This window comes from Megalobrama amblycephala, linkage group LG12 (assembly GCF_018812025.1).
Source record: "Megalobrama amblycephala isolate DHTTF-2021 linkage group LG12, ASM1881202v1, whole genome shotgun sequence".
Lineage (NCBI taxonomy): Eukaryota > Metazoa > Chordata > Actinopteri > Cypriniformes > Xenocyprididae > Megalobrama > Megalobrama amblycephala.
In genome coordinates, this window is record NC_063055.1 from 2841314 (window position 1) to 2856992 (window position 15679).

Here is a 15679-nt window from a genome sequence, read left to right on the forward strand (position 1 = left end):
AGAACTGGACCACGGAGCAATGGAAGAAGGTGGCCTGGTCTGATCGATCCCATCTTCTTTTACATCACCTGGATGGCTGGATGTGTGTGCGTCGCTTACCTGGGGAACACATGGCACCAGGATGTACTATGGGAAGAAGGCAAGCCGGTGGAGGCAGTGTGATGCTTTGGGAAACCTTGGGTCCTGCCATCCATGTGGATGTTACTTCGACACGTACCACCTACCTAAGCATTGTTGCAGACCATGTACACCCTTTCATGGAAACTGTATTCCCTGGTGGCTGTGGCCTCTTTCAGCAGGATAATGCTCCTGCCACAAAGCAGAAATGGTTCAGGAATGGTTTGAGGAGCACAATGAGTTTGAGACTTCAAATTCCCCAGATCTCAATTCAATCAAGCATCTGTGATGTGCTGAACAAACAAGTCTGATCCATGGAGGCTCCACCTCACAACTTACAGGACTTAAAGGATCTGCTGCTAACATCTTGGTGTCAGATACCACAGCACACCTTCAGGGGTCTAGAGGAGTCCATGCCTCGGCAGATCAGGGCTGTTTTGGCAGTAAAAGGGGGACCAACACGATATTTGGAAGGTGGTCATAATGTTATGCCTGATATATAGTTTGGTGGAACTGTCTTTCGTGTGCCATGAAATTATTGTTAGTTATATCTTAGTTGTCCTAAAGTAGGCTTTATCAACTATAACTTCTTATTTTTGAGGTGTACATGTTTTCTTGAGATTCATATGTTCTGGATGCTTTCATAATTACAGTGGTGTTTACTAAAAACTTTGCCCGTCTCTCCCAACAGAGCACTCTTCATGGACGTTCAGTCACGAGCGCAACAGAAGCTTCGCTGCGTTTCCCATCACCCAGAAGCACGGCGCTAACCTGACTGTGTCCTTGTGGCTGAAATCACGTCAGATAAATGGCCTGGTCTTTCAGCTCCAGCATGAGAATCAAGCATACTTTACTCTTTTTCTAAAAAATGGCTCAATGTATGTTGCGATATACAACTCCGTCAGAAGGGCCTCCGACTTCCTAACCGATGGGGAGAAGGTTTTTGTGGCTATTAAAAAAGAACAAGGCGCTATAGTATTTAATCAAACGCAGCAGATTTCTGTCAGTCACAGTGATTTTGAGGTAGAAGCAGGAGATGTGGCGTATCTTGGTGGACTTCCTGAAGGAGAGAACAATGTACCGTGGGGCGGATATTTCAAGGGCTGTATGCAGGACGTCCGCATAGACGACACACAGCTGTACATGTACTCGGGGAGCATCAGCCAGAAACCACAACATCCAAGCTACTTACCAAGAAACTCGTCTAATGTGCTGGAGGGTTGTGTGGGCGACCAGACGTGTAAGGTAAGATAAGATATACACTACTGTTTGGGGTCAGTTTTAAGAAATTAATATTTTTATTCAGCAAGGATGCATTAAATTGATCAAAAGTGACAGTAAAGACATTTATAATGTTACAAAGGATTCTATTTTAAAATAGATGAGTAAAGTTCGTTGGGAAAAACTTTGATATTGGCTTGACAAAGTTTTAAAGTTTTGAAAGCTTTAAATTTAGTTAAGTGGAAAGAGAAAGAAAGACATTGCATTAACATGTTTTATCATGTTGCTAGCATGAATTAGCATGTTGTTTGCATGTTTTAATATGTTGGTAGCATATTTTAGCATGTTGCTAGCAAGACTTAGCATGTCGTTTGCATGTTTTAATATGTTGGTAGCATATTTTAGCATGTTGCTAGCAAGAATTAGCATGTTGCTAGCATGTTTTATGACATTGCTAACACGATTTAGCACATTGCTAGCATAAACTAGCATGTTTTTTTCACAAATAGCTAACATGAATTAACATGTTAATAGCGTAAATTAGTATTGTTTACTATTGTTAACATGAATTAGCATGCTGTTAGCGTGCGTTAATACATTACTAGCATGAGTTACCAAAATGTTAGCAGGTTTTACCACATTGCTAACATGATTTAACATGTTAGTATCGTAAATTAGCATTGTTTACCATTGTTAACATGAATTAGCATGTTGTTAGCATGCATTAATACATTACTAGCATTAGTTACCAAAATGTTAGCAGGTTTTACCACATTGCTAACATGATTTAACATGTTAGTATCGTAAATTAGCATTGTTTACCATTGTTAACATGAATTAGCATGTTGTTAGCATTCGTTAATACATTACTAGCATGAGTTACCAAAATGTTAGCAGGTTTTACCACATTGCTAGCATGATTTAACATGTTAGTATCGTAAATTAGCATTGTTTACTATTGTTAACATGAATTAGCATGTTGTTAGCATGTGTTAATACATTACTAGCATGAGTTACCAAAATGTTAGCAGATTTTACCACATTGCTTGCATGATTTAACATGTTAGTAAATTAGCATTGTTTACCATTGTTAACATGAATTAGCATGTTGTTAACATGCGTTAATACATTACTAGCATGAGTTACCAAAATGTTAGCAGGTTTTACCACATTGCTAGCATGATTTGACATGTTAGTATTGTAAATTAGCATTGTTTACCATTGTTAACATGAATTAGCATGTTGTTAGCATGTGTTAATACATTACTACCATGAGTTACCAAAATGTTAGCAGGTTTTACCACATTGCTAGCATGATTTAACATGTTAGTATCGTAAATTAGCATTGTTTACCATTGTTAACATGAATTAACATGTTGTTAGCATGTTTGCTAGAATGTTTTATCACTTTGCTAACATTAATTTTGAGCCAATAATAATGCTGTTCTTTTAAACTTTCTATTCATCAAAGAATCCAGGAAAACACAATGTATCATGGTATCAACGCTGTTAATAATCAGAAATTTTTCTTGAGCAGCAAATCATCGTATCAGAATGATTTCTGAAGGATCATGTGACACTGAAGACTGGAGTAATGATGCTGAAAATTCAGCATTGATCACAGGATATAAATTACAGTTTAAAATATATTAAAATAGAAAGCAGTTATTTTCAATTAAAAAAATATTTCACTATTTTTACTGTATTTTTGGTCACATTAATGCAGCCTTGGTGATCAGAAGATACTCTTTCAAAAACAAATCTTTCCAATGGTAGTGTTGCTGAAAGTATCACATCTTTACATTATTAAACTTAACATTATTCACTTTTCTGGTGCTTGTCTGGACTTCTCAGACTTTGATCAATTACAAATGGTCTTTTCAGATGAAGCCCTGTCAGAATGGAGGGAAATGCCGGGTCATCTGGAATGACTTTGTGTGCTCATGTCCGCTGAACTACTCCGGGAAGACGTGTGACACACGCGTGTGGTGTGTTAGTGACCCGTGTGACTCTGGGACTCGATGTGTGGACTTGCCTGATGGTTATGAGTGTGAGTATCTGACTTGTTGAGGGTTCAGTGTCAGCTGTTTTGTTTTGACTTTTACATGTTTCTCAGTATTTAAGAAAACAGATAATCAAGCTTGTAGACAAAACCCAAGAGTCAATGAGAAAAAAGAAACATTTAAAACTTAAATTATATTTTAGGCCCGCAATGCATTTTTTTGAGTTTGTCGGAAAAATCTGGTTAACCTAAGATGTTTTCCTTGAATTTTCCTTGAATTTGACTCATAAGTTTCATGGTTAAAGGCATACAAATTATGTATTTTGTTGTGTCAGTTTCTCATCTCCCCTATGAAGAGATTTATCCTTTATGCATTTTGCAGACACTTTTATTTCAAGAAATGTATTTGCATTGAAGGTGTACATTTTCTTCAGTTCATGCATGCAAATTTTCCCTGAAATTTAACCCATGATCTTGGCCTTTTTAGTGCCATGCTCTAATGTTTAAACTTCATGAAAGCACATAAAAAAATAAAAAAATAATCTATAAAATAAAAAAGAAGGTAAATAAATACAGTTTTGTTTTTTCATTGTGTAATTTTTGATGCATTGATTGAAATCCAATTAGATTCAATTTGACACTGGAACCAGGGTCATTATACTTTATTTTTGTTATTTGAAATAAAATAAAATATTACATAATTTCTCCAGTATTCTGTCAAAATAAAAGCTTTTTGATTTAAAATGTTAAACTTAGGGTTTGAACATTCCAAAGTATCTTGTCAAAAAAATTTTAAATATTGAAAGAATTAAAGACATAAATATTAGTATTTAAACGTGTAGCCTAAAATAAAAATGTTAATATTATCACATTCATTTTTTTTTATTGAATATTCTTTTTTTTTTTTTTTTTGTTATTACAACAGTAATATATTTCTGTCATTTTTATAATTAGAGTTAAAACTAATAAAAATAGTAACAGTTGAAATTGCAAAATATGACAAAATAATCATAATTTAATTTTTTGGCAATCATGTAATATTTTAACTTAATATTATCACGTACATTTTTTATTGAAAAGTCATAGTTTATTGTAATTTACAACAGTGATATTTCTGTCACTTTTTATAATTAGAGCTCTAATAATAATAATAATAATAATAATAACAGTAACAGTTTAAATTGCAATATATGACAAAATAATCACAATTTAATTTTTTGCAGTCATGTAGCCCTATATAAAAAATAATTTTTAACTTGTATTGTAAAATACAAATTTTTAATATCACATAATTTTTTATTGAATATTCATACTTTAATTTACAACAGTAATATATTTCTGTCATTTTTTAATAATTAGAAAAAAATAAAATAAAAAACAGTAACAGTTAATTTTTTGCCAGTCATGTAATATTTTAACTTGTATAAAATACAAATTTTAATATTATCATGTAATTTTTTTAATGAATAGTCATAGTTTATATATTGTAATTTACAACAGTAATATATTTCTGCTATTTTCATAATTAGAGTTATAAATAATAATAATAATAATAATAATAATAATAAATGTTTATATAAAAATAATAAAATAAAATGTTTACTTGCATATCATGACTAAGATCAGAGAACCGTGAACATGCAAATGTGTTGTTAAATTATTGACACAATTAATTTATGTCTGAGGAGTTCAGCTGAGGAGAAAGTTTGTGAATCCCTGCATTAATATATTTCTCCTCGTTGCAGGTTTAGCCAACGCCACATTTGAGAGCAATGCTTTGAAGTTCAGTGCCAACGGCTCCTTGCTCGCCCCTGTGACACACATCTCAATGGAGCTGCGGACGCGCGAGGAGAACGGGACGCTGTTACGCGCCTCCAACCGTCTGGAGTTCTTCTGCATGGGGCTCCTGAACTCCTCGCTGATCGTGAAGTTCCGCGAGGGTAACAGTCTGGATGTGCACGCTTTCACCAGCGACGTCCCCGTGTCGGACGGCGAATGGCATCAAGTGGAGCTCTACACGTCCAGCTCACGGATCGCAGCGTCCCGTTGGCTCCTCACCGTGGACGGACAGCAGGCCGGAATCAGCCTGGCGGCAGCTGGCAGCACAGACTTCTTCAACTTCTCCACCGTGTGGCTGGCGCAGAACTACACCGGCTGTTTGGGCGAGGTGCGGATCGGTGGGGTTTATTTACCGTTTTCCGGACGCCTGGAGGAAGAGGCGCCGCAAGCGTCACAGTTCATCCGAGTTGGCGGGATGGCGGAGCCTCAGCTGGGATGCACCAGCACCCGCTTGTGTCTTTCCGAGCCGTGCCAGAACAACGGCACGTGTACAGACCTCTTCAATCTCTTTGACTGCAAATGTGCCCCGGGATGGACGGGCGAACGCTGCCAGGAGAACGTAGACGAGTGCGGCCAACGGCCCTGTGTCCGGGGAGAGTGCCGGGATCTGCTGGGGGACTATGAGTGCGAGTGCCCTGCCGGATACGGTGGGAAGAACTGCCAGGAGGAGGTGGACAATTGCCAGGAGCATCGCTGTGAGAACGGAGGCTCCTGTGTGACTACAGACACGGGATACACCTGCGTCTGTCCACCTGATCACACGGGGCCGCTCTGCCAGTGAGTGAGATTGGGTCCTGATCTTAAAATGCTTTTATATTTATATATATATATATATATTTTAAATATGTCTATATAGTTTTTATTACTTTTATTTCAGTTTTAGTGCATGAAGTTAAACTTTTATTAAGTTAACGTTTATTCTATTTTAAAGGATTAGTTCACTTCTGAATTAAAATTTCCTGATAATTTACTCACCCCCATGTCTTCCTAGATGTTCATGTCTTTCTTTCTTCAGTTGAAAAAAATTAAGGTTTTTGATGAAAACATTCCAGGATTTTTCTCCATATAGTGGAGTTCAGTGGGCACCAAACGGTTGAAGGTCCAAATGTCAGTTTCAGTGCAGCTTCAAAGAGCTCTACATGATCCCAGACGAGGAATAAGAGTCTTATCTAGAGAAACGACCGGCCATTTTCTAAAAAAAATAAAAATTTATATACTTTTTAACCACAAATGCTCGTCTTGCACTGCTCTGTGATGCGCCACGCATTACGTAATCATGTTGGAAAGGTCACGCGTGACGTAGGCGGAAGTACCGATCCAGTGTTTACAAAGCGAACGTGCAAAGACTAAGTCAAACGACCTTTACAAAAAAAGGTAAAACAACGATGTCGGATGATTTTGAAGTTGGAGGAGAAAATGAGATGGCGTTTTTTGTCCTACCGCGGCACTTCCACCGAGCATTTGTGGTTATTTGTGTTTTTTTTTTTTTTTAGAAAATGACTGATAGTTTCTCTAGATAAGACTCTTATTCCTCGTCTGGGATCATGTAGAGCTCTTTGAAGCTGCACTGAAACTGACATTTGGACCTTCAACCCGTTGAACCCCAGTGAAGTCCACTATATGGAGAAAAATCCTGGAATGTTTTCATCAAAAACCTTCATTTCTTTTCAACTGAAGAAAGAAAGACATAAACATCTTGGATGACATGGGAGTGAGTAAATGATCAGGAAATTTTCATTCTGAATTTAACTAATCCTTTAAGTGTCATTTTTAATGGTTTTAGTAAACTAATCCTGTCTACATTATTCTAATAACTGCTGAAGAAACTTCAAGTTTGCTTTAAAGAATGTGAAATCTGAGAATTGTGCTGAACTTATCTGGCAAATTGATCCATATTTAAAGAAAAGAACCCTGGTTTGATTGAATTTAATATCTATAAAGTCTTGTTGAATCACATTATGAATTATGTCAATTCTTTACTGATCATTGAGAATTTATAACTCAATGCGTCTCATCCATCAGATGGCGTTTCCCTCGCCGTCAGTGTGAAGTGGATTCAGAGTGTGAGAATGGTGGCATTTGCACTGAGGGATTCTGGGGAACGAACTGTACCTGCAGACCAGGCTTCAGTGGAGAGAGGTGAGACGAGACATCAGACACGCTCATCACATCTTCATCACATCTTCATTATTATGCCTAATGGCTTAATTTGGCTTACTAAAACAACACATGGATCAACATTCCTTTCTGTTTTCCAGATGTGAAGTGGATATAGATGAATGTGAGTCGGACCCTTGTCTTAATGGAGGCAGGTGTGTAAACAGAGCCAATCACTTCCTCTGCGAGTGTGTGTCGAACTTCACCGGAGAAAACTGTGAGAATATGGTGAGCTCTTAGTTCTTGTTTCATCAATCTTGTAGGGCATTGGTTCTTGGGCCCTATGAAATCCTTTTGGAATTTTACCCAAAATCTGTTTACCCAAAATTCTATTTTTCTGTTTAAATGTATCTGGATTGTTTTTTTTTATTTTTCTGTATTCCATTTTAATGGTTAAATTAAATTTTAGTAATCAAAAAGCATGTCTAATTAAAAGTTGAACAGAAATGACATCTTTAGAGCAATATGAAATCGGTTTTAATTTTTCCCAAATTCAGTTTTTTTTTCCTGTTTAAATTGATCTGGTTCTGTTTTTTTTCTGTTTTCATTTTTTCTGTATTCTATTTTAATGGTTAAATTGCATTTTAGTAAACAAAAAGCACATCTAATTAATTGATATCATGAAACTTGTACTATTTAAAAGTTTAACAGAAATTACATTTTAGGGCCCTATGTAATCCTTTTTATTTTTTCCCCCGAGTTCTGGTTTTTTTTTCCCAATTTTTTTTTTTTTTTTCCCCTGATTAAATTTTTCTGTATTCTGTTTGGCAAGTTAAATTTTAGTAATCAAAAAGCATGGATAAATTAATGAAATCATGAAACTTATACAATTTATAAGCAATTTATTAAAAGTTTAACAAAAATTACATTTTTAGTTTTATTTTTTCTAAAATTTTCCTTTTTTTTTCTGGATTCCGTTTCTTTCTGTTTTCATTTTTCTGGATTCCATTTTAATGGTTAAATTAAAATTTAGTAATCAAAAAACATGTCTAATTAATTGAAGTTATGATGACACATAATTTAACAGCGATTTATTTAAAAAAGTGTAACAAAAACTACATTTTAGGGCTGTTTTTTTGTTTTGTTTTGTTTGTTTGTTTTTCCGTGTTTTCTGTTTTAGTTTTTCTGGAATCCTATTTAAAGGTGTTACATTTTAAACTGAAAAAATTTAAAAGATCAAAAAGCATGTCTAATCAAACTCATAAAAGTTTAACAATTTAATAACATGTTAAAAATGTTTACAATAATAGGGCTCTAAGAAATGTTTTATTTTTTCAGACATTCGTTTTTACGTTAAATCGCATTTTTATGTCTGGATTCGGTGATTCCGTCCACATTGTCTGCATTGTGGAATCACAGGGCCCTAACGGTCCTCCGTCTCGTCCTGTAGAAGCAGCTGCAGATGGAGCGCGTCCCGTGGCTGGTGGTGGCCGCCCCGCTGGCGTGTCTCGCCATCCTGCTGGCAACGGTGGGGTTGGTTTGCATGGTTCTCACCACCCGGAAGAAGCGGCAGTCGGAGGGCACCTACAGCCCCAGTCAACAGGAAGTCGCAGGAGCCCGAATGGAGATGGGCAGCGTGCTTAAAGTGCCTCCTGAAGAAAGACTGATCTGACATTGGTTGCCACACATGTAACCATGTCATCATGACATCTGAAAGAGGCAAAGCCAACAGGTTTGGCTTTTATGTGTCAAGGCACGTTGAGCAGAGCTACGTGTGCCTTCAGTGGAAGGACAGTGGAGAAAAACCCGGCAGTTCTCCATGGGTTCACTATGAATAAGAAAACAGTGGATTACTGTACTTCAGCTGGGGAAATCTGGATCTACAGCCAATGAGCATGGCAAAAAATTTGTGGTTTTTGATATTTGTATACTACAAATATCTAACTTGATGGCTATATTTACTTAAGAAGCAAAATGACTTAAGATATTAAGTCTTGTTTACTGAAAAATTGAGGTGAGGTAAAAATAAAAAACAATCTTGTTTCTGGGTTCGTACGGTCATGAGAAACCTGGAAAAGTTTTAAAATAGCAGTTTCCAGGCCTGGAAACATTTTGGAAAAGTCATGGACATTTATTTATTTGTTTCACAAATGTCTATATACAAGAATAAATGTTTAATTGATAATATTGGACACATGACAGTACTTATCGTTACAATATACTATGATAAATTTGAACATGGATTTTTATTCTTATTTTAATTGAATACATAGACTTTCATGGAATAATAGGTCATGAATATTTGTGGAAAAGTAACTGAAATTTACTGGTAAAAATGTGTTTGAATGCTGTTGTTTTCTCTATTCTCAAACACACTTAATTTTGATGATTTTTCTCAGAAAGCAAGATTTAAAATCCAAGTCATTTTGCTCCTCAAATAAATGTATCTTGTTTTAAAAAAGACTAAGCAAGAAAAACATTTTTTCAGTGCACTGAGAAATATAAACTGTGACCACTTTCCGTATACACAATCATTTCATTCACAGTTTTCAGTCATGTGACTGAAAACAGGCCTGTCAATTTTCAATTTGTCAAGCTACTAATATTTAGATCATCTCTCTAAAGAAGAAAAACAAAGACATGTGAACAAACTACAAGTTCACATACAGAACCTTCCTCACCAAAAACAGCGGACATTTTAAAATACTTCACTTGGACGTGACAATAGCCTCGTGGGCAGCACCGACATGTAGCGCAGTTGCGCTTCAGGCGTTCCGAGTTCGAGTCTCAAAATTTCTTTGTTCTGCTGTACACAAAGGAAGATATTTGGAAGAATGTTTGTAATGTTTACCCTCATTGACTGCCATAGTAGGAAAAAAAAATACTATGGTAGTCAATAGGGAGCGAGATCTGTTTGGTTACAAGCATTCTTCCAAATATCTTTCTTTGTGTACAGCAGAACAAAGAGACTCAAACTCGGGACGCCTGAAGCGTAACTGCGCTACATGTCGGTGCTGCCCACGAGGCTATTGTCGTGCAGTATCATGCTTCACAGTGTCAGGGTTTAATTAATGGTACTTGTGTATAATGTAGCTTGTGGATAAAGGTGTAATGACACTGTTATTGTACCTAAATGTGGCCATCATTTAATATTTTTCTTCCTCATGTATAATGAAAAGCATCTATTTATGCTAACATGTACAAGAGTATGATATCCTTGAACATGAGACACAAATACTAAAGCTAAAATGCGATATTTTATTAATGATTGTAAAGAAGAGAAAGATATTTTAAACACAGTATTTTGTATGTCAAAAGACCTTTAAATAGAGGCATGTTTTGGGATGTTTTATATAAAAAAGTCGAAGCATACACTGTGTGCCTTGCTGATATACCCAAAAAGTCAAGAATTTTGTTTTCAGAATCCACTTTTCTTTTTCTCCATTTCCTTTAGCAAGGTTTTTATAAAATGCAAATGTTGTTCTACACTGGATTGATTTTAGATAAGTTGATCAAATGATATAACAGAGATATAATGAACAGAACAGAAGGTTTTTCTGTATAAACGGTCAGTATTTTGGTTCAAATCCACTTGTGTTTCCACTGAAATGACAGATACAGTATTCTGTGTTTCTCTGCTGTTACAGTATTACTGTGAGATGATGACTGTTTGTATATTTTTATATGATGTTGTGTCATTTATACTGTTTCTTTCTACTTGATGTACATTTTTAAATCTTATTAGAAGACAAAACCATCATTTTATATTGCTGTATGTGACATTACTGAATGTGGCATTTGAGTGGGTGAAAAAGACACATCAAATTAAAATGTATTTTATTTAATTTTATTACATGAACTGTCCATCTGCAAATGCATTTGAGGTCATTTATCATTATATTTCATTTTTCACTCAAACTGTGATTCTTAATACATGTATGAAGGGAATGTAAAAATGTAACTGCAATAAGGTTCCATTAGTTAACATTGGTTAATGCATTAACTAACAAAGAGCAACACATGTATTTATTAATCTTAATGTTAACATCAACTCTTCATTGTTAGTTCATGTCAGCTCAGGTCCATTAAATAATACAATCAGATACAACTTTTGATTTTAATTATGTATTAGTAAATGTTGAAGTATTGTTGAAATGTTGAATAATATGCTTTAGGCATATTATTTATTGTTAGTTAACGATAACTAATATAGTCAACTAATGTTTATCTAATAGAACCTTATTGTAAAGTGTTACCAAAATGCAAGTCACTTTGGATAAAAGTGTCTTTAAAATACATAAACATGTGTGAAAATCTAACATGGCTCATATTTCTTTTTGTTTCAACATAAAAATTTAAGGCAGCAACTGAACTTAAGTTTTTAAGTATAATCAAATTAGCCCAACCAACCACCACCATAAAAACCATTTCAGTTGATCAAAGTGCTCACAGTTAAAAAAAAAAAAAAAAAAATGAAGGAAAATTTTTTTTAAGGAAGTCATGCAAACCTTGTTTGCTATAATACAGGCAAATGTATCAGTTCATTCCAGCTAATTAGACTGAGGTACCTGATAAAGTTTGAAACTCTCACTGAATTACTTGTATGGCAAAACCGCTTCCATGATCTCCACACATCTGAAGGGAGTCACACAGAACATTCCACTGAGTCCAGAGAGAAACTCCCTTAGACAAAGAAAACAACTGACACCACCTCAACTCATTATTTAGCTATTGACTTAATTTCACAAAAGATGCTTTCATTTTAGAGCATAAACCATGAAGACAAGATATGCTGAATGATGCTTGAAGTCATTTAAAAAAAGTGATTCTTAAAGTCCCTGTAAAGTCAATTCTGAGAAGTGTTTCTAAGCGTGACCCTGCCCCTTACTATAAAAACTGTCGATGACACACTGGAGCCACTGAGCGTGGCCCCACCCCTAACTATAATAACTGACGCACTGGAGCCACTGAGCGTGGCCCCACCCCTAACTATAATAACTGTCGATGACGCACTGGAGCCACTGAGCGTGGCCCCGCCGCCACTGAGCGTGGCCCCGCCCCTAACACTATAATAACTGTCAATGACGCACTGGAGCCACCGAGCGTGGCCCCGCCCCTAACACTATAATAACTGTCGATGACGCACTGGAGCCACTGAGCATGGCCCCGCCCCTTACTATAATAACTGTCGAAGACGCACTGGAGCCACGGAGCATGGCCCCGCCCCTTACTATAATAACTGTCGAAGACGCACTGGAGCCACGGAGCATGGCCCCGCCCCTTACTATAATAACTGTCGAAGACGCACTGGAGCCACGGAGCATGGCCCCGCCCCTTACTATAATAACTGTCGAAGACGCACTGGAGCCACGGAGCATGGCCCCGCCCCTAACACTATAATAACTGTCGATGACGCACTGGAGCCACCGAGCGTGGCCCCGCCCCTTACTATAATAACTGTCGATGACGCACTGGAGCCACCGAGCGTGGCCCCGCCCCTAACACTATAATAACTGTTGATGACGCACTGGAGCCACCGAGCGTGGCCCCGCCCCTTACTATAATAACTGTCGATGACGCACTGGAGCCACCGAGCGTGACTCCGCCCCTAACACTATAATAACTGTCGATGACACACTGGAGCCACTGAGCGTGACCCCGCCCCTTACTATAATAACTGTCGATGACGCACTGGAGCCACCGAGCGTGACCCCGCCCCTTACTATAATAACTGTCGATGACGCACTGGAGCCACTGAGCGTGACCCCGCCCCTTACTATAATAACTGTCGATGACGCACTGGAGCCACTGAGCATGGCCCCGCCCCTTACTATAATAACTGTCGAAGACGCACTGGAGCCACGGAGCATGGCCCCGCCCCTTACTATAATAACTGTCGAAGACGCACTGGAGCCACGGAGCATGGCCCCGCCCCTTACTATAATAACTGTCGAAGACGCACTGGAGCCACGGAGCATGGCCCCGCCCCTTACTATAATAACTGTCGAAGACGCACTGGAGCCACGGAGCATGGCCCCGCCCCTAACACTATAATAACTGTCGATGACGCACTGGAGCCACCGAGCGTGGCCCCGCCCCTTACTATAATAACTGTCGATGACGCACTGGAGCCACCGAGCGTGGCCCCGCCCCTAACACTATAATAACTGTTGATGACGCACTGGAGCCACCGAGCGTGGCCCCGCCCCTTACTATAATAACTGTCGATGACGCACTGGAGCCACCGAGCGTGACTCCGCCCCTAACACTATAATAACTGTCGATGACACACTGGAGCCACTGAGCGTGACCCCGCCCCTTACTATAATAACTGTCGATGACGCACTGGAGCCACCGAGCGTGACCCCGCCCCTTACTATAATAACTGTCGATGACGCACTGGAGCCACTGAGCGTGACCCCGCCCCTTACTATAATAACTGTCGATGACGCACTGGAGCCACCGAGCGTGACCCTGCCCCTTACTATAAAAACTGTCGATGACACACTGGAGCCACTGAGCGTGACCCCACCCCTTACTATAATAACTGTCGATGACGCACAGGAGCCACTGAGCATGGCCCCGCCCCTAACACTATAATAACTGTCGATGACACACTGGAGCCACGGAGCATGGCCCCGCCCCTAACACTATAATAACTGTCGATGACGCACTGGAGCCACTGAGCATGGCCCCGCCCCTTACTATAATAACTGTCGAAGACGCACTGGAGCCACGGAGCATGGCCCCGCCCCTTACTATAATAACTGTCGAAGACGCACTGGAGCCACGGAGCATGGCCCCGCCCCTTACTATAATAACTGTCGAAGACGCACTGGAGCCACGGAGCATGGCCCCGCCCCTAACACTATAATAACTGTCAATGACAAACTGGAGCCACGGAGCATGGCCCCGCCCCTTACTGTAATAACTGTCGAAGACGCACTGGAGCCACGGAGCATGGCCCCGCCCCTTACTATAATAACTGTCGATGACACACTGGAGCCACGGAGCATGGCCCCGCCCCTTACTATAATAACTGTCGAAGACGCACTGGAGCCACGGAGCATGGCCCCGCCCCTTACTATAATAACTGTCGAAGACGCACTGGAGCCACGGAGCATGGCCCCGCCCCTTACTATAATAACTGTCGAAGACGCACTGGAGCCACGGAGCATGGCCCCGCCCCTTACTATAATAACTGTCGAAGACGCACTGGAGCCACGGAGCATGGCCCCGCCCCTTACTATAATAACTGTCGAAGACGCACTGGAGCCACGGAGCATGGCCCCGCCCCTTACTATAATAACTGTCGAAGACGCACTGGAGCCACGGAGCATGGCCCCGCCCCTTACTATAATAACTGTCGATGACACACTGGAGCCACGGAGCATGGCCCCGCCCCTTACTATAATAACTGTCGAAGACGCACTGGAGCCACGGAGCATGGCCCCGCCCCTTACTATAATAACTGTCGATGACACACTGGAGCCACGGAGCATGGCCCCGCCCCTTACTATAATAACTGTCGATGACGCACTGGAGCCACTGAGCATGGCCCCGCCCCTAACACTATAATAACTACAGTGTATTAGCATCAGTGGCTCGTCCGCTCAATCGCGAGTGTCATTATCATTACTACAATACTGTCATTATCATTACTACAGCCTTCATTTTGCTAGCTAACTATGCTTTCGTCACACAAATGCATATTACCTGATTGTGATAATATACAAAACAGCTCTGACTCCTTATTTAAAGTTCCTAAAAACGATGATGGTGGATTAATTTTGTGAAGAGCCATCTTGATGGAGAGCTGACAGTCACCACCACTACCATCTGCCTCTGGAGTGATAATTTAACACCGGATAAACCGGATAGTCTTACAAACTTTCATCAGAGACAACTGGGATTCACTGATAATCTGCTGTTATTGGTGAATGGGGCTGAACCAACTATCTCCCGCCTCGTCCTTTATCCTCCCGTCCCGCCGACAACCGATGATATGGGGCCGGACGGACTATCTCTCCCATCCCGGCCTTCATCCTCCTGTCTCACAGCGCCAACATCTGGTGCCACAGTTGGCAGTACCTGCCCACCAATGAGTGTAAGTTGCCTGGTGTGCTTATATTATAATTAGTAGGTAGTCCACAGTAACTACTAAATTTTGCAACCCTCCGATTTTAAAGTTGGAGGAGAAAATGAGATGGAGTTTTTCGCCCTACTACGGTACTTCCGCCTACATCACGCATGACCTTTCCAACGTGATTACGTAATTTGTGGTGCATCGTAGAGCAGTGCAAGATGAGCATTTGTGGTTAATGCACACCTTACAACCAATCAGAATCGAGGATTTAGACGGACCATGGTATAATGTTAACAAATAAGACCTTATTGTAAAGT

At 39.4% G+C, this 15679-nt stretch overlaps 1 protein-coding gene across 1 annotated transcript in view; it reads left to right on the forward strand.

The window, feature by feature from the left end:
- crb2b (crumbs cell polarity complex component 2b) overlaps positions 1 to 10182 on the forward strand; it is a 36867-nt gene extending 26685 nt beyond the window's left edge. The window contains exons 8-13 of the mRNA XM_048210632.1: positions 809 to 1362; positions 3223 to 3388; positions 5086 to 5956; positions 7202 to 7318; positions 7438 to 7564; positions 8727 to 10182. Of these exons, the coding sequence (XP_048066589.1) occupies positions 809 to 1362; positions 3223 to 3388; positions 5086 to 5956; positions 7202 to 7318; positions 7438 to 7564; positions 8727 to 8948 (2057 nt within the window). The 3' untranslated portion in view covers positions 8949 to 10182. The remainder of the gene's footprint in view (positions 1 to 808; positions 1363 to 3222; positions 3389 to 5085; positions 5957 to 7201; positions 7319 to 7437; positions 7565 to 8726) is intronic.
- The last annotated feature ends 5497 nt before the right edge of the window (positions 10183 to 15679 follow it).